The sequence below is a fragment of the Prinia subflava genome, chromosome Z (genome assembly GCF_021018805.1).
Source record: "Prinia subflava isolate CZ2003 ecotype Zambia chromosome Z, Cam_Psub_1.2, whole genome shotgun sequence".
Lineage (NCBI taxonomy): Eukaryota > Metazoa > Chordata > Aves > Passeriformes > Cisticolidae > Prinia > Prinia subflava.
Window position 1 is genome coordinate 97,496,097 of NC_086283.1, and position 22,345 is coordinate 97,518,441.

A 22,345-nucleotide genomic window follows, 5' to 3' on the forward strand; every position below is an offset into this window, starting at 1 on the left:
CACACAACATCAACGAGCAGGCTGTAAGCTTTTCACTCTTACCACAGCATTCTGTTGTTGGAGGTTGAACAGCTCAGTCTGATAGACAGCAGCAGCAAATGAGTGAACAACAGGCAGCTGTGCCTCGGGTTTCATCAGGGCAACCAGAGTTTTACTAGGGTCACAGTTACGAATTGCTGTATTGATATTGTCAACCGCTATGAGTTCTAAAGAACAGCAGGGGAAAAAAGCTCATTAATTTTCATATGCTGTTTGCTCTTCATGCCATGTAGATGACAACTGAGATATTACAAAGAACACAATTTGCTGTCACAAGAGAAAAAAAAAAACATTTTTGTGAAATGATATGACTGCGGAATGTTGTAAAAACAGTCTGTGTTCAAAGGTATTGAGCAAATAATTGACTGGAGGACTTTAAATTTCTGGACTTTTAGAAATGCACAAAACAGGGAGCTGACTCAACCCTAGCACAGAGAAAGATCTAATTCCTCCTGGGTGTGCTTGCAGCAGGTACTCTGTGTTTGTCAGCTCCAGCACTTCTGTCTTACTTCACCCCAAATGCTCCCTTCCTTCTGCACCACGTTTCCCCTCTCACCTCCTCCTTAGGCAGGATCTAATTGAGCTAGCTGAAACAGGCCAGTACCTGAAGTACCAACAACATTATTACTGTCTACTTCAGGAGGCCTGGTGGAAGTCAGCCAAATGTGTTAGAGGTGTAGGATTTTCTGCCAGAAAATCAGTATCTGAACTGATGGAAACCCACATGCCATGGTTTCTAGAACTTCTGCATGCCAACACCTGTTTGTTTTTCTGCCAGGGTGGAAGATCAGTCCTTACAGGCACTGCCACCTAGAAATGAATCCCTTTGCTACTGCTCAGATTTTAATTTAAACAGACCACAATAGAAGGATATGAGGATATGAGTGTAAACCTCTTCAGCATCTGAACAACTTGCCTGTTTTGCTTTTTGCTGGACTGACATTGTCAGGGGTTTTAAGCCCAGCAGGAAAATGCTGAAATCACTTCCCACTTGGGTAGCTGCAGAAGCATTACAACATCCCTCAGCTTAGTCACTGCCACCATAATTGCACACCTGGAGGAGCCATCTCTGAAGAAACCCGGGCCAGGACACACCCAGGAACACACTGTACAAGGCACCACTCTGGTCTGGCAGAAAGGGAAGCAACCTTGAAGGTTAGAGCACATGTTGCCAATTGAGGAATATCAATTATGCAAATACCTCTTCAATAAGCCCTAATCCTCTACATTATCATATGTCTTTTCTGTGTACTGTTACCCAGGGAACATTTTAAATTACCACTGACTACCCAAATCTGAGACTACACTACTTGTGCAGAAGACACCATCCACAGTTCACCTATACAGCAACACTCAGAGCTTACTATACACCACAAAGTCTTTGAAAATCTTTTAGCCAGGCCCACCCAAAAAAGCCCCTTGCCTCTCATTCCACTTTCTCTGAAGCGTAGTGATATGGGGCCACATTGTCCCTGAAGACTCTCAGTATTGGCTGTTCCTAAAGTTAGAAACCAGGAAAGGCTCTCACAGCTACAGCATGCACACATGCTTTTTAAAAGAAAAAAGTAAAGAGGAAAGGAGTCAAGACCCACAAATGGACTGGACTAGTTCTGCAGCCAATAACCAAGCTACTGACTTCCAGTTTTGAAACCCAGCATGCAAATTGCAAAACATATTTTACGTTGCTTACAATCCTATAACAAAAGCCACTGGTTTTTTTTCTTCTCAAGCCAAACATAAGAACTAAGTTACTCTCCAGATTGCTATTAATGCTTTTCAGACATCACATTTTTTCTTCCTTTCCTTTATGAAGAAGTAACTCTTTCAGAGAAACTATTGCTCACCACGACTATCTAATCTGAAATAGGCTAACATTTAAGGTATAAAGTCAAATTTATCTCCTTAGTTAAGCTGACCTCACTATATAGCCTTTAAGGCACATTAAAAAAGCAATTAGCCTGGATTTCAAAGCATTGAATACAGTACCAGAGACAAAATAGCCATGCCCAGATGCAGTATGGAATGACAGCAGATCAACCAAAGGTTAACTGCCTAGCAAAGACATTTCCAGTCAAAAGCAGCAACACATGCACTGCAAATTTAGATCCCCTTTAACTATATATTTTTACAAACTATAACTTGTGTCATGTGGCATTCTTAACAGATTAAGAATGGGTTAGGGTTTAGATAGTGTGTGTCTAAAAGTGAGAATAAATTTTTTCTGCGATGTGATTGCAAAATATTCCTCCATCTTAACTCTGTAAGTATGGTCATTGCTCCCAAGTGGGCATTAATACTGCACTGAAAAATATTTGTTCAAGCCATCAAACCATGCATTTCTTCCAGTTTTATGCTGCTGTGCTTGCCAGTGGCTCAAATCAGCTCAGTAAGAGCACACCCAATGCAGCACAGATTGGTGGCTTGGCAATTGTGACACTGAGAAGAAAGATTTTGAGAGTGAAATGCAACACCTATGGTTTCAGTGTGAGAAACCTTGTTTACGTGCAAGAAATGGTGGACTCAATTATCTTAACATAATTAAATGGTGATGGTAAAGAGTATTAAAACAGTTACTCACTAAGCTTGTGGGCCTCAGCTTCCACATTGGCAACACTAACTTCTTTCTGTATTTCACTTTTGTCGAGCATATTTGGAATGCCTGCTATCTAACAGATCAGAAAAACAAGGTTTAATTATGTTTTTGTTTGATGGGAGATAAGGGATAAAGTCTGGTGATGGTACACAGAATTTGATTGTGCTATCACCCGTGCCTCAAATACAAGGCTCAGTAAACACAACATTAATCTTTTCCTGTGATTTTCATCTTATTTAAAAGAATAGATTTTCTCCTTAAAACCCAATTGGCACTTTAATTTAATGTTAATGATTCAACATTACTTTTATTTGTTCTCAAGCTATAACTTATTTGGTGAACAAAATATTAGAGGCTGCATGTTATATCTTAAATTTTCTTCTATCTTAGCAAATACAAGGATATAATGCTCTTTTCAGCAAGTGCAGCTCTTCAGTGTTGATTAGTACATCAATTATTCTCAAATCTTTACAAAACTTTCCATAAATGATGCTGGAAGGGCAGAGTAAAGACAGTTTCTCTCTGGATTAAAACCAGCTATAAAAAGTGCAAACGTAGTACTTGTTCAATTCAATTACCTGCATTTTCTGTTCTTTAGAATCACACAATTGCAATAGATACCATGAGGAATTTTGTGGCAGAACTTCAAGCAGGCTCAGAGCAGGACGGTTCAAACCTGCCATCAGTGCCCCTTCATCTTGCTGATCAATAGCCTCATTCACTTGGACTAAAGCTATGTGAACTGAAATGAAAACAATGCCTATAAACAGCAAATACGGCTCTCATGGGGGAAAAAAAAGTCCATTGCTGTCAGCATCTCACTTTTTGTAAAGGCCAGCTGGGGTGGCAATCTTTATCTGGCAGAGAATTACCTCTTTCAGGTCCAATCCTACAAAGGGAGTCTCTGGCTCTGTGTGAGCCTGTGTGGAAGCAGGCTCAACCACAGCTAAGCAAAAGCTTATGAATGAATTTTGGGTCTATATAGAAGAGGGGGTCAAAATTTACAGTAATCTGCACACAAAAAGAACATAAAGAAACAGAGCAGGCAATAAATGATTTGATTCTGAACTGAGGAATCCTTACAGCAAAAACCACAAACAGAAATTAGCACCCCCCCTCCCCAGCAAAGATTAGTAGAGAAGGAACAGCATGACAAAAACAGTCGTAGACAGATATTAGCCCCTCGTGCATATTTTTCAAGTTTCCATAGAAATATTTTGTTTGTTCAGGTGGACTCAAGTTGTGTTCAGCTGGAATCTGGGAGATCATGCATTGTGTGCATACTTCCACGAGGATCCAGAATAGCTTACTGTTTATTTTATTGATATTGCCTTGGATCTCAGCTTGTGTCAGCAGCTCCTCATAGACATCTCTCTCTTCATCAGAAATTGTGCCATTCTGAGAAAACAAAATGGTTGCTAGTTCACACAAAACAGTTTGCAGAGAGAAAAGCTATTAGCCAAAGTCATTAAAACTGCATCAGCTGAAGCATTTACTGAATGTATTTGTAAAGCAATTTGTTGACTAAGTGAACTGAGGAAATTAGCACTTTGTCACAGAGACCATTAGCTCTCATCTAAAAGGACACAGCAAATAATTTCACATTAATATCTGTGGCAAGGTTATACTTTATACTCAAAGAAGGGTATTATTGTATTTACAACTTTTTAAGCAGTAAAATAATTTTTTCTACAGCAATTAATGGAAGAAAACTAGTCCTTTTTACTATTTAGCCTTCTGGCTTATTTAGCCTTTGGGCACAGTTAAGCTGCATCATAGTCATAGCAGACATATTCTTATAAAATTGGCTTTCAGCTTATTGCATTACCATTATTTCTCTTAGTTATCTTAAAAGTGGGAGTTTCTTCCTCATAGTACTAATTCTAAAAATTAAGTTAATTTTTTAAACAGCAATGCTACAGCATGACAAGAAACATGAAGGCACACAGGTACCGGGAGTACAAATAGAATACCACTACCTTGAGTCTGGCATTTGATTCTTTCTTCCTTTTAGCATCAAAGAGCTCATTCTGGTAGTCCTGTGCCAGCTCCTCGTCCACGTTGAGCAGCATTGCATTTGGGTTCCTCAGGGTGGCCATGGTTTGCTCAGCTATTCCCCTCTCAACAGCTTCGTTGATTGCTATCACAGCTGCATGCACTGAAATTGAAAGCACAGTCCCAAACTTCAGGAGGCAGAAATGCCAAAGCTGCTGTCACTACTCCTTCTGATTTATTTGAAAGGAGCGGTGGATTTATGCTCAATAATTTACAGATTTGAACATTCAACTTTAGGCTGCAGAGCTTGGTGTTTACTCAAAGGTGGCGCATCACTGTCTGTTCCACATTCACCCTTCCCCCAAACAGGGGGGTGCTGGTTTCAGCTGGGGTAGGGTTAATTTTCTTCATTGTGGCTGCCATGGGGCTGTGTTTTGGATTTGTGCTGAACCCAGGGTTGATAACACAGAGATGTTTTTGTTGCTGCTGAGCAGGGCTTGCACAGAGCCAAGGCCTTTTCTGTTTTTGGTGCTGCCACACTGGGGAGGGGACTGGGGGTGCCTGGGAGGAGACACAGCCAGGACAGGTGACCCCAACTGACCAGAGGGATGTTCCAGACCATGGGGCACCAGGCTCAGTGTGTAAAGTGGGGAGAAGAAGGAAGAGGGGGATATTTGGAGTGATGGAGTTTGTCTTCTTACACATACGATAGGGCCCAGCTCTCTTGGAGATGGCTGAGCACCTGCCTGCTCATGGGAAGCCCTGAATTAATTCTTTGTTTTGCTTTGCTTGTGTGCACAGCCTTTGCTTTCCATATTAAACTGCTTTTTTCTCAACCCATGAGTTCTCCCTCTTTCAGCCTTCTGATCTTGCTTGGGGAGTGGGTGAGGGGCTGCGTGGGGCTTGGCAGCTGCCTGGGGTTAAACCATGTCACAGTTAATATTTTACTGACAGACAATAAAACATGAGTTAATGAACGAGTTAAAATGAATTTTATCATTCGAGTCCTATTTTATTTAGAAGGTAACTACATGTAGGGATTGAAAGTATTTCTGGTGGTTTTTACCTTAAAGCTGCATGTTTGTGTCCATATAAAAGTACTGTCTAAACTGACTATATCTGAGAGATGCTGCACAAGAATAGGGAAATTGAAGCTCCATTAAACTTGTCCTCTGGAAAGACACATTTAAACCCTCACCCCAGGCAGGATGCAGCCCTGCACATCACATTTAAGCCTCCCTGAGATGGTTCTTTGCACATCAAGAGCTCTATGAAGCCCTAGGCACATGAAACACACTGATGTAATGGTCCCTTCTCCTGTTGCTGCAAAGCCACAAGATAGCAGACTTCAAAAAGAGGCCAAAACCACCCAGGAGGCTTTGCAAGGTCCTCAAAATGTTACTACACAGGAAAAAGGGAAAAGAGTGCCACAGGACTCACTGCAGCCAGTGATCAGCTTAAGTGTTAAGTCTTTCCTTTGAGAAAAAAACAGAACTTCACCTACTAAACAAATGGTTGACTCCAAGAACTTAAGAGTCACAAAAGCTCATTTTTTTTTCACACAGTAAATTTGCATGAGTGTACACTTCAAAACCACTTACAGCTGAATTAGGTGTAGGGTAGTAGCTAACACAGGCCTCCCAGTTACTCCCTGAACACATTTGGCCCAAAGATCAGTCTAGATGAAGGCCTTGCACTAGAGCTGCACTTTATCTGGACCTTCATGCCACAAAGAGACCCCAATGGGTGACATTAACCTTAAATATTTCACAGACTTTACTATACAAAATGTAAAAAACCTGATAAGTGTGTATCTAGATCATATCCCAAAGGAGGAACACTGCAGCTCCCCATTCATCATCACAGGAGCTTGCCTAGGATTTACCTGCATGCCACCAAGGAGATGTGTGAATGGAAAACACAATTACCATCTTTCCTGACTTTGCCAATACCTACTTGTCACCCTTCTTACTTTCTGCTTTGCTCTGCATGGTTCTGCTGAAGTGGAGAAAAGCACGCAGTAAAAAGAGGTTGTTTGGATTAAGTTTAACTGACCGTCTAAATAGCTGAGTCTTCAAATAAAGAAAGACTTCATTTCTGTCAGTTTATGAAAGAAAGCAAACATGCTTCAGATCTGAGGTTTCAAATCTGAAGGAAATATATTTTTTCTCAAAGAAAAAAACAGAAATGTACAAATTTAGAGAAGTCAGACAAAAGATCATATCACTCAGCAGGGGCAAATGAAGGATGCAGTGAAGCTATACACCCTCAGAGATGGCAGCTCCTGGAACCTGCATAGCTGTTGGTGGATAATCCTTTTTCTGAATTCATGCCAAAAAGCTGTTCTAAAATTTTCACTCTAGCTCAGCACAGTACAGCTGGGCAGTACAAGCAGCTAGCATGAGGGAGGAGATACAGGCAGAGAAGCACACTGGTTTAATTTGTCATTAAACTTTGTGAAAAGTCAAAGTTCACACTGAACACGAGGAGAAGGCTTTTCATTGAGAGGGTGGCAAGTCACTGCAATGGGCTCCCCAGGGGAATGGTCACAGCATCAAACCTGGCAGATGCTCCTTAAATTAAATCCTTTAATTTAAGGAGCATCTGGACAATGCTCTTAGCTATATGGTTTAGTTTTAGGTAATCCTCTTGGGATCAGTAACTTGGACTCAGTTGTCCAAATTCCCACTTGAGGCATTCTGTGGTTCTGTGTACATCCATATCCACTCCAATGGACTAGGAAAACTCTCCTTAGACACATATGTGATCCCAACACCCTCATGTAACAGAACACACAGGAAGGATGTCATCTCTTCCACAGCTGTGTAAGAGGCTTTACTAATCTAAATGGAACCAGCAAAAAGCAGTCAAAAGATAGCTCAAAGATTAGGAGAGAATCAAACAGATATTGGCAGATGTGACCCCACCTACCAAGAGAAGCAGTGAGATTGTGCTTGAAAGAGCAGGCTGGAAGTGTGGGGAGGTTTCCTTGCAGAATAAGCTCTCTGTGAAAGCACTTCAACTAATTCTTTCCTTGCTGGTTTATACTACTGCTGGCAGCAGAGTAGGAGTCACCAGCAGTTGCTCCACTTTCATATCTCCTTTTTGCACACTCCACTTGGGAAGAAGGATGGTAGACCCCTTCCTTTGGCAGGATCTCCATTATCCAACCTCACTGGTGTGTGAGGGTCCCCATAGCAGATGTTTCCTGTCATGGGGCAGAGCACGTAATCTACAGAACCAGCATCAGGAAACCCTGCTTTTCTAAGACTGAAAACACTTCAGAAGTTATAGGAAGCCCTGCACAGTATAATAAGACTTTCAGTGAAGGATGTTTGAGCCCTTTAATCTTCAGGGGAGGAAGCTCCCTGAAAAAGTGCTTGGTAGTCACTACATATCTAAAGATCTGCTAAAAATCCCCTGCCTCTTCAAAAGGCAGAATTTTAAGAGCTGGCTTTGGTGAAGCACACACATATTAAGCAGGCTTTAAAATATTCAACACAGACAATGAGAATCAACATCGAGTGTGTTTTAAGTTAGGCTCTGAAAATTTCAGCACACTAAGTAATATCACGAGTCAGCTTGCCACTTTGCAAGGCTGAATAAAGTAGCAAAGACAACCCTCCTGTTCTTCAGTTTATCCTTCTGAAAAGACTAGGATCTTAAAATAACTAGAGCTCAAGTGTTGATGTAAGTGGACACACCTGATTTCATGTAACTCAAATTCAAGCAAATTTTTTTTGTAATCTGTCACTTCATTTCATAAAAAAAATAAAGAAATGGTATAGAGAAAAACACCCAGACTTACACACAAATAGGCATGAGCAGCAGAAAAAACCCATTTAATTCTGTTTTTTAATGGAACTTGTAAATTCAAAATATTGTGAGAGATCTTTGCTTCTGGCAGCACTTCCTATGGGTCAATGGAGATACCAAAAAATCCAGACTGCAAATTTTGGAGAGACTTCGTAACAATGAAGCAATGTGGAAGTGAGAACTTGTTCTCTTTCTAGCTCTTAAGAATTGGCCAATTAAGTAAATGAGAATACAGAAAGTATTTTGTTAGCATTCTGTCAAAGCATTTGGTAGAGAACAGAACAGGAGTCACACTTACAGGCAGCTTCGTCCACTGATAATTCACTGGCCAGAATCCCACCAATTTTACTAAAAGATGGCATTTGTATACCATATTTCTCAAGCTCCTTTCTCATGTTGCTGATTTCTTCCTCTGTTCAGACAAAAAATATATATATATTATCAGAACAAAAGCACGACAATTTCACTGTGAAAAACCATAGCTACAAAAATCAAAAATGTTTCTAAAAGTGCTTCTGGCCAGGGCTTCTGAGCAGTTTTCCTCCTCATTTTGAAGGACTCTAAGATACGAGAAGTATTCAATGAAAAATCCCTCCCTCCCGTCCTTCTGAGACCAACTATCATTAAAAATAGCAGCCTCCCACCTGTTTAATTTGTAACAGTGTTTACAGCAATGCTGTTGGAGGAGAAAGGCCATAACAGAAAATATGTACAATGTTAGCAGATTTTCAGTGTAAAAAAACATCCGACATACAATTAGATAAGCATCTTTTTACCTGTGAAGTCCACTTTTCCCAGAAGGTCCTGGATCTGTGGAGCTAGTCCTAGTTTGAAGAGATATAAACTGCAAAGAAGAAAACTGGGATTTAAAGTTTTGCAGATGGTTGAGCTGTTTGCTTTCTGTACAAGAGAAAAGCGCTTTTATGAAGCTTGTTCTTTAACCCTTGACTTACATGTATGTAATTACAGAATCAATTGACACTACCATTTCCTTTGTACTGTATTTTCAAGTCTTACAGAAAGAGAAATCTTTTATTTCCAAGAAGCACCACTAAGGGAGAGGCACTGTCAGTGTATCTCAGGTCACACAGGATGTATAAACAAGTAGAAAACCTCAGTGAAAGATAGATAAAGGAAAGCAAAAGCTAGTACTGGGGCAACATCAAGATCTGAAAGCATTTCAGCACAGCTTGTGTCTTTGGATCTATGTTCTGGTTTGACTTGCATTAATTACATCCCTGTAATTGCTAACAGAAGAACACATTAATCACTGACACCCTTCTTGCTAAGGGTAGAGGAACAAGGACCTGTAAGTCCATTCAACAGCATCTCAAAATATGTGTCATTTTACTATTTTACTCTTGGAAAATGAAGAAAGTTGATTTAGTGTACTATCCAAAAACGAATACTTTTATTTCAATACAGCATGAAAAATACCTTCACTCATTCCTAGATCTCTATGGTGGTATCTGAAAGAAAACAGCTGAACACATACATATTTTCTCAGCAGCTTCCAAACACAGGGCACATATTTATCTACAGAAGACTGATGTTTCTATAATTTATCAGTGAAATGCAGTAAACAAGTGAGTTAAGCAAGAAAGAATCAAAAAAGATAGGTTTTTAAAAACAACACTGAAATAAAACATTCCTCCAAAAGGATTGTTTTCCACCTCTTTTCAAACTTCACCCCAATCTCACTCATTGCATATGTGCTTCAGGGTTTTGCTTCTAGAGAAGCATATTTCCCTTTTGTGTTTGGTTGTGGAGGGGATTTTTTCCTACTAGCAAATTATGGGATGAGATTCCAAAGCACATATTTGTGGCTGTTGTATGTATTTAGGAGCATTTATCTTCCATGCTGCCACAGCTGCTCCTCTGTCCTGCCCCCATCTGGATGAGCACCACAAAGGATCTCAGGTGGGCCAACATGCCTTTACAGCCTCTCAAAATCACTGCTGATGCCATTCTTGTATTTCAGTTCTGTCTACAATGCAAATTAGCTTTTTCAGGGAGAAAAAAATGCACACTGACTTTACAAGAATATAGTAATGAACCAGGTTCCTCTGCTACCATGGTCTGCCTTCCAGTCTTTCTGGGTATAGAGAGATTTTTACTCCAAGTTTAAGACAAGGACAGAGTCCTGTCTGAAATGCTGAAATGTCATACAAACAGTTATGGAAATCAGCAGCTGACTGTGCTGACTCCTTTTTGGGTCACCACAATAAAAAGATACAAGAAGAAAGAGTGCTATGAACATTAAAGAATTTTCTTTTTTTTTTTTTTTTTGCTCTTCAGCACTTCCAGAAGGATGTTGAACCATGTGGTATTTCCTCCACTCCTTTGTTTGGATAAACTTATTAACCACCAGATGGTGCTGAAAATGTTCTTCGAGTCTTGCAGAGAAGACAAAGACGCTTCTCAGAGTTAACATATAATTTCACTTGAAACAGCTTGCTTCATGCTTTTGTTGTGTAACTTGAACCTCAGAAAACACAGAAAGTCAAAAGCAGGGGGCCTCATGGTTAAGAAAACTGAATTTAAGGCACCAGGAGCAAGGGAAAAACAAAGGAGAAAGAACAGTTCCTAGGTGCAACTCCTTTCAGTAGAAAGCATCATCCACAGAGAACTGCATCTCATATCAGGCAGATGTTCCCAGGACTTGTTTTGTGCTTAGCTCATGTATAACATGCTGTGGAAAACAGACCTGAAAATAGTATGTTTTTCTTTTATGGCACGTTTGTTATTCTGCTGCTTCCTAGGAAAACAATGTTTTGAAGCTGTCCAGCTTCTAGGGGGATAGTTTGTCTGGGATGTGGCAGTGATCTTCTCACAAAGATAATTGGAAAACTAAATTTCTCAGGGTGTTGCAGCTTAGAGTTGCTTCTTTTTTTACTTATAGATTTTTTTTCCCCCATAAGTTGCTAGAAACCTAACTACTGGGTACTTCTGGGTACTTAAGCAAAACAAAGTGGCCAGAGGGGAGGAGTGTAGCACCTGGCCACATTTCTTTGGATCCCTGGGAGTTTCCTCTTTGGGGCAGGTGAAGGACGGGGCTGGGGGCGGCTGCGCTCTCTCGCTCTCGGCATCGGAAGGAGCACAGTCCAGGTGTTCCTGACCGAGGGGAGAATTCACTGTCATCACTGGAGCCCAGTCCTAGGGATCACCCACCGTCTGCTCCTGGAGCAGGAATTCTGGGCTTGATTTTCCTGCCCTGCGGGAGCCGCTGTCCCGGCCCGCCACTTCTCCGGCGCTGCTCTGGGGCTTTGCAGCGCTGCAGCCCCGCAGCCCCTGCCCTGCCGGGACATCCCGCGGTTCAGATACCACCAGAGCTCCCGGTACATCTCATCCCCCAGCCCGGCATTCCTGCTCATCCCTGCCCTTCCAGCTGGGTGCTCCTCAGTCCTGCAGGGGTCCCGGGATCAGACAGCCCCGGGGTTTGGGAAGCAAAGCCTCTCCTCCATCCCTCCCTGTCTGGACCTAGAGGGCTGCCAAGAGGCTCCTGGTTCTGTTTTGTTGTTAATGCTGCTGTTCTGTTTTGTTGTTTGTTTACCTTGTTAGACATACTAGTAAAAAACTGTTATTCCTATCCCCGTACCTTTGTCTGAGAGCCCCTTAATTTCAAAATTATAATAATTCCGAGGAAGGGGGTTTATATTCTCAGTTCCAAGGGAGGCCCTGGCTTTCTCTGGCAGACACCTGCCTTTCCAACTAAGACACGGGGAAAAACATCTCCAAGCACTGCTATTTATGAAGAAGAATTACTGTTAGCACCTTAATTTAAATGAAGCTGTTCTTAACCTTATTTAGTGCAAGAACAACCCCAAATCTGCTTTCACACACACAAAAAAACCATAACGTGCAAGTAATGGATTCTATGCCTCTGTATTTTTCAGCTCGGAACCAGAAGTTCCAGTTCTGGTTCTACCACTAATTTCTTGCTGGCCTTTGTCCCAGTCAGCACTTTAAGTATTGAAGTTTCAGTGAGAGAAAAGCAGGAGGTAATTACATTCAACAGGAATATAATAAGAAATTGTTTGCTAAGTCACTCCTTCCTGGCCAGAGCAGCGTTATATTTGACAGCACAAGTCATCCCACACGCTTTAAGTGCAATGGTCTTAATTTCAGACTTGAATCAGGACATATCCTAAAACTATATTTAAACCATCATGCTTAGAGTACTCATCTACCTTCAGGCCTTCTAGCAGCAAAAGATCAGCAAAACAATAAAGAGCCAATGACTTTCCTTGCAAAATGGAATTATTTCAGATGTCAGAAATACATTTGGGATACAGCTCAGCATTCCTCTGGTGCCAATCCACCTGGGAGCACTGCTGGCCAAGCAAAGCACCCTGTGCTCAATCCTGTTCTTTCCCAAACAGCTTTCAGTGTAGCTTGCATGCCATTCAACACTGAGATTGAAGTCTGATTTGAAAGACTTCTGTGAAGGACTTCTGGCATGCATTTTAGGAAAAGGTATGGAAATAAATAAAGCTCAGTCATTGTTTCTTCTATTCTTACATCCTTACGTACAGGATGCAGGCACAGGGGCCTACAATCTCATGGGAAAGCATTATAAATAAAAATATTCCAGGCCTATTCCCCTTCAGTGTGGCACGATACATTTTATATAAAGTCCATTTCTAAAATATTAGCACCAAAAAGAAAACCCCAAAACATACTAAGTACAGAGGTACAGACTTAGACCTTTGTGTTGGTATGCATCAAGAAAGAGTAATTTAAGCAGGACAAACTTGGAAGTCAAAGCTGAGACAACACAGATTAATACTGGTACTGCATAAATCCTGGGGCATGCCAATATGGAGAAAGGAAAATTTCTACCATAGGTCAAACCATTGTAAATCTAAGTTCAGGATAAGAATTATTGCCATTGCAATGATAAGGCAGATATTAAGAAGAAATCTGATGGAGTTGTTGCTTATGTAGAGTTCAAATCCGCAGTTAATAATGTCCTATATATGTGAGGGAGCAAATATCAGAAAAATTAAATGTGGTCTGGCAGCTCCTGCAAAACCTTTGAGCTGGCCCATAACACAGCTGCCACCTTCAAACAGAACTGGTGTCACTTCCCAGTTAGTTTTACACCAAGTACAATAATTTCAAGGGGCAACTCTTGTCAAAGTTGGCAAAAATATACTGGGGTGTCAACTATGAGCACCTGGCATAAGGAATAACAAGGTGGACTTCAGTGGTAAATCCTGTTTATTGGGAGTGAGTGCACACCCCAGAATGGAAGAGTGGGCACATAGTTTCAAGGATTGGCCCTAAAAAAGTTACAATAAAGCACTTATTGAATACTTTCTGTCTGATAGCCCCGGAGCAGCTGATGTGCCTTTGAACACCATTAGAAACAGAGAAGAAACTTCGGGGTGCAAGTTAATTGTATTCTCTGAAAGATTAGTGCCAAAAAATGTTGAAAGGGAAAGGTCTCTATATGCAAGAAATGAACTAGAAGAGCCACAGGAGGGTGGAGCTGTTTGCCAACAACACTGTCCTCACACCAGGGACAGCACAGGGCAGATGTTTTTGTGCTAATCATCAAGAAAATCCTTAAGGCAGAACATTAAAAAAAAAATTAATCACTACTTTCAGTGGTGTAGTCAAAGCCTCTCTGACTTTTAACGTAAAGTCAAATTGCTCAGAATTCTGAAATTTTTGAGAATGCGTCATTTTTTACATGAATTACCACAGAATTCAGTAATTAATTGCCTCAGTTTTGGGACAAAAAATGTCCCTTCATCACTCTTTTCACTCTGATCAGCATGTCTGCTCTGTGCTTGTACTAATGGTTTGCTAAGTTTCTGTTAATTTGTTTGATTTTTGTTGAAGTGTGTATTTTGAAATTGTGTGTTCATATTGCAAGGGGGTGTACTATTGAGGGAGGGATATGTGTGCTAAATTCAGTAATCCTCAATATCTATTTTGAAAATTATTTGGCCAATAGACCTGAAAAAAACTCAACTTTTGTCTCCAACTTAAAACCAGTGAATTTGTAAATTCTGACAGATTTTTGATATACTGGTTGTCCTAAAGCCACTTCAAGACTTACACTCCTAACTTTGGCAGTTACCATAACTTTTATTTCTGTCAGCAATTACCTTAGAGCATGAATGCAGTATATCATCCTAGGGATGTTTTTCCTATCATAGACATCCGTAGTCTCTGGATAAAAGATCTAAAAAGCAAAGAGCACACAGTTAAATGAGAAGACTTATTACTGAGCAGAAACATTTACTCTGCAGAGCCATACCTTAAATTTACAGAATTTCAGCTGTTACTTTTGTACAGCTATGAGTCACATCTCTTCTGATGTTATTTTAACTTTATCAGTAGTTTTCATAAAGAAGAGCTTAATAAAGCATAAAAGCTACTTAATAAGAGGGAAAAAAAGGAAGATAAGCAGGCAGCATTTCAACAAGATTTTTAGAAAATGTCCTTTGGCACAAGCTCAGGCAGTAGTGCTTGTCCTCTACAGACACCCAAAACCTGGAATGCAGCTACAATTTGCAAAGCCTCATTACAAACTAAACCTATCAAATATGGTTTAAAAATGCATAATTCTAATTGCCAGCACCCCTAACTCTGTGAATACATCATTTACAAAGGAAGATATTTAGAGAGAGGAGTATTAAGCAATTTAGCCAAGAAGTCACATCATAAGTTCCAGTTCTGGTTCTACCACTAATTTGTTCCTGGCCTTGTTCCCAGTCACTAAACACTGTTTCTCCACAAAAATATAATAAAAAGGCTTAGTTAACCGTGAGAGTTGGCAGCATGCTTCCAGCCCAGGCTGGTCACTCGGGGCTGCACTGTCCCATGGTTAATAGGACCAGACTGAGTAAGTCAGGAGCACAGTGCCCTCTTCATCATTTGCTGAAAACAGCTTTGTGAGGGAGCATTGGGAAAGCTCTTGGCCATGACCATCCCCTGCGACAGAAACGCAATCTTTCAGAGGAGGGATGGCAGGGTGGAAATCAGCCAGCTGACCAGAAGGCTGAAGGACTCAGCTGGGAAAAAATAAAAAAGCCTGACCTGGAGAGGGCAGGACCCCTTCCCGTCTCTCTGGCATTTCTGATGGCAGTCATGAGTGCCCTTTTCTGGTCACAGGCACCTGCGGTGAGTTTGCCTGCATCAGCTGGCTATTAGCCCCTTTAACCCTTCCAGCAGCTGCCTGAGCCCCCCCTGTGCCTGACCACAGAGCCCAGGCAGCCTGGCAGGCGCCCTGGGGTGGGGAAATGCTCACCCCAGCCTGCCAGAACACACAGACAAGCAGGGCAGGTGTTTGCACACAGCCCTTTCTTACAGGATTTTCACCCAAAATAGACTCACTGGTGCCCAGAAACAGCAGCAGAGGGGGGAGATGACAAGCGAAGACCCGCAAGGAGGAAGGTAAATATAAGAGGTGACCCAAGAAAGCAGCTGGTGGAGGAAGAGCAGCAGCACAGTCACGTAGGTGCACGGAAAGGTGCAAGAATAGTCTGGAAACAGGGTAGAGGCAGAGAGACTGGGATGTACAGTAAGAGGAACAGGCAGCAAGAGGCACGATGTGAAGAGGTAACCTAAAGGAAGCAAATATTTGAGTTTTCTGTTTTAAACCATATTCCTTCCAGGCTCCCCCCAGAGACTGCATCAGCAGTAAGGTATCAAGTGTTTGAGCTAGCTCAAGCACTGCTGGTGTCCCTGCCTCAGCCCACACACAGGACTGACACTCCCACTGCTGTCCACATTACCTTCTCCTCAGATTTGGATTTTGAATTCTCCCTCCCCTGTAGACTTACTGTAAGGAGCTGTTTATGCTCAAGCAGATGAAGGAGGACCTCAGGGAGCCAATAATTTGAGCCACTTTCTTTGCTGAAATATAAAGGCTTACCTTAGGCAGACCAATGGACTCCATTGCTCTTAACCACTGCACAGTGTTGTCAGTGTGCCGAAAATGAAGGCCAGATCTCTGTTGCAAACACAGAAGATTATGGAAGTCACATTAAGCAAATTCTCTACTTATTGATCCTCCTGTTGTTTCCCAGTTTTATATCCCGAAGTTGAGTTCACAGAATTTTCCCTTATTTGAACCCAGAGACCAAAGTGTAACAGCTTCAATTTTGCTAATGAAGCATCCAAACACATCAACAGCTCCACACTGAGTTCAGCTCATTCTTTCGTGTTACATAAGCCAGATTTGTACCCATCAGGGTGGACTGTGATTGAAGCAGAAATGTGTACAGTCCTTCAGTATTCTTTGGGAGCAGAGGCTGGATGTCAAAGACAAGGAACCAAAACACAGAAGTAGTGACACTGCTCAGCACTATCATAAAGATAAGGAAGTCTTGGAACTCCAGTTCTACCTGAACACCTGATCTGGCCCTCCCTAAAGCCTATGCAAGCAGCATAAGAATAAAGTGGGAAAGTATTTTTTATTTTATATTCAATAGGGTTATTTTTAGCGTAAAGAGTAAAAGGAATTGCTCAAGTTTTGGAGATTTTCAAGAGGAACATTTAAATGTAACTGGAATGCCTAACCATAAGCTTTTTCTGCCCCCTCTACATGTTGATATAATGCATTCCATAGTAGGACTGCTGTGGTTGAGTGTATATATTTCTGTATTATCAAGGTTCTTGGAGCTAGCAAAAGCCTGCACAGGGAACAAGCTAAGCTCACTTACTGGTAGCTTGTTTTTTTTTGCTTCTTGTTGTTAAAGTTGATAAAATAAAAACAGAGATCTAATGAAGTGAATTTCAAATATACTTCCATACAAAATGAAGAAAGCTTGACATAGTTATCAAATTGCTTTTGACTTCTGTTCCTAATGAGAAATAACTTTAAAACTTGCGCAGCTCATGTTCTCCTTGGAGCCAGAAGTGTAATTTGTGGAGCTTTAAAAACTTGAAGCAAGACCAAAACATTTTTTCTAAGGGTAGAATATTTCTATTTTTTCATACAGGCTTCTTACAGCTGTGCATCTTCCATCTAGTCCCTACAGCCTTAAAAGAAAGATGCAGAAATCCTAAAGATTCCCCAGCCATGCTTGGGAATCTTTAAGAGCTGGAAGGCAAACATTACTGGGTTTTGTCATCCTGGTGAGAGAACTGAGAAACTTATTACCTTGTAGCGTGCCTGCTCCACATCATAGATCTTTTTGTCTGACACCACATTAGGTGCAAAGAATTTTGCAAGCTTGGCAAGGTAAACACCATTTCTTAAGCCTTCTTCCAGTTCCGTAGTCGGGGGCAGCTCTTCATCCAGGCAGACCTCCATCCATCTGCAGAGACATTTGAGAAACATTACAGCTTTTGCCTTCAACTATCATACTTTAAATGTCACCACCACAATGTAATTATAACAGAGAAGGACAAGGGATAAGGAGAAAATTCTCATATTCACTCAAATGGCCTATCAAAATGATTAGAGGGTCATATCTGTGATTGTAACACATCAATAAGCAAACAGCATGCTTTGAAGTAGTCACACCCCAAGGGGTCTAACTCAAATCCTTTGAACAGTATTGGGCTTTTGAATAAACAGTAATTTAAGCTGAAAACTAGAAGAAAATGTGGAGTGTTGTGCATTACTGATGTTTGCATGTAATAAAACCTCTGTAATTTCTATGCCAGTGCTGAACCTCACGAGCATCAAGGGCAGCAGAGTTCTGGGTGAGGCAGGTTCCTGCATTTAGTGTGCTGTGCAATAGAGCCTCACAGCAATGCCCAGCTCAGCACAGAGCATTCCTGCAGATTATCCTCCTCCTGCATGGCAGCTCTCCACTCTCACCCATGAAATGCAGTACTGGTGCTGGATGGGTGAGTGAGGGCTTTGTGAAAAAGCCCAAAGTAATTTACACACTTGAGGTCTGCCTCAAATATAGGTAAGTGCAAAGTACTTTCAGTGAGTAGGTTGAAACATGGCTTCTTGTTAGTGATAGTGACTAAATCCTGCAAGGTGCTAAACTAGCACCTGCATCTGAGACTTAGGATTTGATAGACATGGTACTAGACAGAAAACTGTATTAATTGAACACATATCCAGTTCAGAAGGCAAATAACAGACATGAAACCATGTTATCCAGTATGTTTATACTGAGTAGCCAAGAGAAATTGCTTCCAAGAAAGATTCATGTCTTAATCACTGGACCAGAAGTTCCTTACATTGGTGGTCTTAAGTGTTTTGGCCCTGTGATATTATTCTTCTTTCCAGCAGCTTAATCACATTACAAGAGCTTTAAATCTGCTTAGTTCTTCACAGTATTTTTGTTGTTGTTGTTGTTTGCTTAGTCAAACTCCTGTGTATTTAGGAAATTAATATCAGTACAAATAAGAAAGCTGAAGGGCAAGAATAACTAATGAAGACATTAGTTCTTTGCTTATTGTCACCAAGGCAGTGTTGCTGTAAGTGTGACAGCATTACTGATCTAACATCACCTCCATAGGGGTGACTTCAGACATCAGAAATCTCGGATCCAGGTTGAAAGTGAGACAGTTTTCACTCCACCATATAGAAGAAGAAAGCTCACTACATAATTTTGTTTCACATCAAAGGTCTGGACTAATGTTCTACTCCATTCCACTTCTGGATTTGTTACAGGACATATGAAAGTTGTTTCACTGAAGCACAGGCTACCCGAACAGCTCTTTGGGAAACCAGCACCCATAAATCCAACACAATATCACACAAAACTGCACTGGGCGAAGGTCATTAGCAGAACTGTGTTCTGCAGTATAAAAGCTGCTTTAGTGAGGAGAATAGTGTTCCTGATGAGTTTCCCAGCTTTATCCTGCACTGCATGCTCGAGTGTTATGGGTCCCTGCCAAGGGTCCCAAAATGGCATTTTATAAATTAAATAGATTTATACACTAAGGCATTACACTTGTTTCTCCAAAAAAGAAAAGGAAGCATATACAAAGAAAGTGTACTTCCAGGCAAATATAATTTTTACCTGAGCCAGTTAGCTTTCCCTACAGAATTTATTTTCTAGAACGTGTGTACACATAAGCATCAGGAGCTTGCTGAACCACAGTGAGTATTCACCATGAGCCACAGCTAACTCTGCTGATCAATGGACCATCTCCAGAGATATGAACTCTGTGCCCAGAGCAGCATTTTGTACCTTGCACAGGATTCTTTGCACTCCTAATTATCAGTTTTCTTGTGAAAGGGTTTTTCTAACATCCTAAGTCCAGGGCACCAACAGGGTACTGCATTGGAACTGTTTTTGAAGAAGACACACACACTTGCCCACTTGCAACTTCTTCCTTCCAGTGCAAAATTTACTACTTATATATGAAACTGAGTAATTCCTTGAGCTCTAAATAAGATGCTAATCCAAAGTGAAAGCTACTCCTCAGCTTTTCAAACCTCTTTTAATTAAAAGAACAAACAGGAAAATTGTTGTGGGGTTTTTTTTTTGCAGCGTGGCAATAAACCTTTAAAATTAATCTGGATCCCTCCTGTTCTACTTAGGGAGGCTACCATGTCTAATGGGTAAATGAAGTATCCTGAGGAACAAACAGGAAATAGTATGAGGGTGCAAAGAGAGCAGAAGGAAGAAAAAAGGTGATGTAGAATACAACCAACAACAGAAAAAAGGTGATGTAGAATACAACTTGTCAAACCAACAAGTCCAGATAAATATACAAGAGAATAAATATCTTTTGAGAAGAAGAATGTTAGTAACTCAGTGGAAAAAAATAGGGGAAAAACTAGAGAGAACTAAGTGGAGCACACATGAAAGATACAAAGTTTCTTTCCATTTATAGACAAAAATGTTTACGTTATATCTACTCTACAAAAAATCAAGTGTCTGCAATAGGGAAACTAACAGCATTTGGTAATCAGTGTCCAAGACTGAGAACACAGCTACAGCTGTATTACATACAAGATATGTTTTACCAATGTCTGGAAGTTGCAGAACTTGGCTACAACAAGATCTACTGTGAAAGGATTTACTGCGTTTTGCACGTGTTTAATCAGAGGAAGGAAAACCTCAGGATTTCAGTTAAATCCTGCTAGTATACAAACAAGTTTGTAAGTTAGTTATGCAAACAGCTGGAAGGTGCTGTCAATATTCCACAGAGCCTTCTCTTCTCCAGGCTGAACAACGCCAACTCTCTGTCCTAATAGTGAAGGTGCTCCAGCTCTCTGATAATTTCTGTGGCCCTACCCTGGACTCACTGCAGCAGGTCCCTGTCCTTCTGTGCTGGACCCCAGAGCTGGTGCAGCCCTGCAGGTGGGCTCTGAGCAGAGCAGAGCAGAGGGGCAGAATCCCCTCCCTGCCCTGCTGCCCACGGGGCTGTGGCTGCAGCCCAGGACACGTTTGGCTCTCTGGGCTGGCAGTGCCCATGGCTGGGGCATGGTGAGCTTCCTGTCAACCAGAATATCTACTGCACTTTTCTGCCCAGTGCTTCTTGCAATTACAGAAGTTTTGTTCCTTTTACACTGATTCAGTTAAATGACAATTGTGGTTTTAAACAGAAAGAGCCATTACTTCCAGCCTTGCCAGGTTCTGATTTTAAGACAGAGTTTGCTGAGTTTGTGGAGGTTATTACACGACGTACAGTCAGCAGGAGCAGACTGGAGTGAGAAAACCAGAAATGCTTCTACTTTTGTTTCATTAAGTGAAACAGGGAATATCCACATGACAGTAAGGATTTATAGATACCTTTGGAGCAATTTGTTTTGCTTCAAGGCTAAAGAAGCAGCATTGTTTTTGGCTCACCCACTGTTTTCCTGAGCACACAGAACTGCAGCATCAGCATCACCTTTAAGTCTGTTGCAGAAACTGCTGCCCAAAAAAAGCAGTTAATATCATTGATACACATGATGAGGGGTCTGTAACTCAGTCTTGGAGTGTTTTCCTTCAGTATGAAGCTTGTAGAGTAAGGCTATTGCAGCTATCTAATGTGCACATGCATTTCTACCATCCTTTTTTTAACAATATAATCCCATAAACCATACTTTTAACAACCTTAACTTACTGACTGAGGTAGGCCATGAAAAATTGACACAATGGTGAACACGATGGTTTATTTGGTCACTCGTTTAAGCTAAACCCAAACCCAGCTCTGTGGTGGAAGGACAAAAGTCAGCCTCAGGAAGTAGAGTAAAGCATACAACATCACTGAAGTTCTGGGTAGTACCATCTAAAATTAACCATCATTCAAACAGTCGTGCAGTTACCCACACCAGTCACAGTCTTACTGTTTGGATAAAACATGCATAAGCAGGTATTTTCCCAAAGATAGATACTTGGGAATGCATAAGTGTAGCTCACATTGGTTTTCATAATGTTGCAGTACTTGCCAACACAGAAACAAAAGATTTGCCTTAGACAAAAAAGCAAACCTAGACCTGATCAATAAAAATGTATCTCCAAAACTCAGTTCCAATACACAGCACTAGAGTCAGCCAGGAGTGAGTATTGAGGTATAATTCCCTTTTGCTTTGCTCAGTTCTGTTTTAACTCTTGACAATGCATGGCAGAGCTGTTCAGCAGTGAATTTCTGGCAAGATAACAATGACGACTTCTGTGCCAGACTCAAGAGCAGGAAACAGCATGCCACTCACCAGGAGATCCATTTTCCACATTTGTCCATGCACTGGAACACATTTCCCAGAGAGGTTGTGGAGTCTCCCTCACTGGGGATATTCAAGAGCTGTTCAGTGTGCTCTGGGATGACCCTGCATGAGCAGGGAAGTCGGACCAGATGACTGACTGTGGTCCCTCCCAGCTTTAACCAATTCTGTGAAAACAGCAGCAGTAAAATCAGCTCAGGCTGCATTTTAAACCCAAAACCTCCTGCTGAACCTCATTCAAGGCAAGGTCAAGAAACTGGAAGCAATAGTGCTGAACTACAAACTTAACCAGTTATGAAGTTGTCACCTGGCAGTCT

At 41.3% G+C, this 22,345-nt stretch overlaps 1 protein-coding gene across 6 annotated transcripts in view; it reads right to left on the minus strand.

Moving 5' to 3' along the window:
* Positions 1 to 22,345, minus strand: part of IQGAP2 (IQ motif containing GTPase activating protein 2) — a 127,229-nt gene that overhangs the window by 43,283 nt on the left and 61,601 nt on the right. Inside the window, exons 3-12 of one of the 6 annotated variants that reach the window (XM_063423090.1) lie at positions 17,565 to 17,721; positions 16,335 to 16,412; positions 14,563 to 14,639; positions 9,220 to 9,287; positions 8,742 to 8,855; positions 4,612 to 4,790; positions 3,943 to 4,030; positions 3,211 to 3,374; positions 2,618 to 2,705; positions 43 to 206 (exon numbers count right to left, since the gene is read on the minus strand). In XM_063423090.1, coding sequence (XP_063279160.1) covers positions 43 to 206; positions 2,618 to 2,705; positions 3,211 to 3,374; positions 3,943 to 4,030; positions 4,612 to 4,790; positions 8,742 to 8,855; positions 9,220 to 9,287; positions 14,563 to 14,639; positions 16,335 to 16,412; positions 17,565 to 17,721 — 1,177 coding nt within the window. Of the gene's footprint in view, positions 1 to 42; positions 207 to 2,617; positions 2,706 to 3,210; positions 3,375 to 3,942; positions 4,031 to 4,608; positions 4,791 to 8,741; positions 8,856 to 9,219; positions 9,288 to 14,562; positions 14,640 to 16,334; positions 16,413 to 17,564; positions 17,722 to 22,345 lie in introns of all 6 variants that reach the window. The other 5 variants (XM_063423089.1, XM_063423092.1, XM_063423091.1 and 2 more) reach the window with 5 other exon arrangements.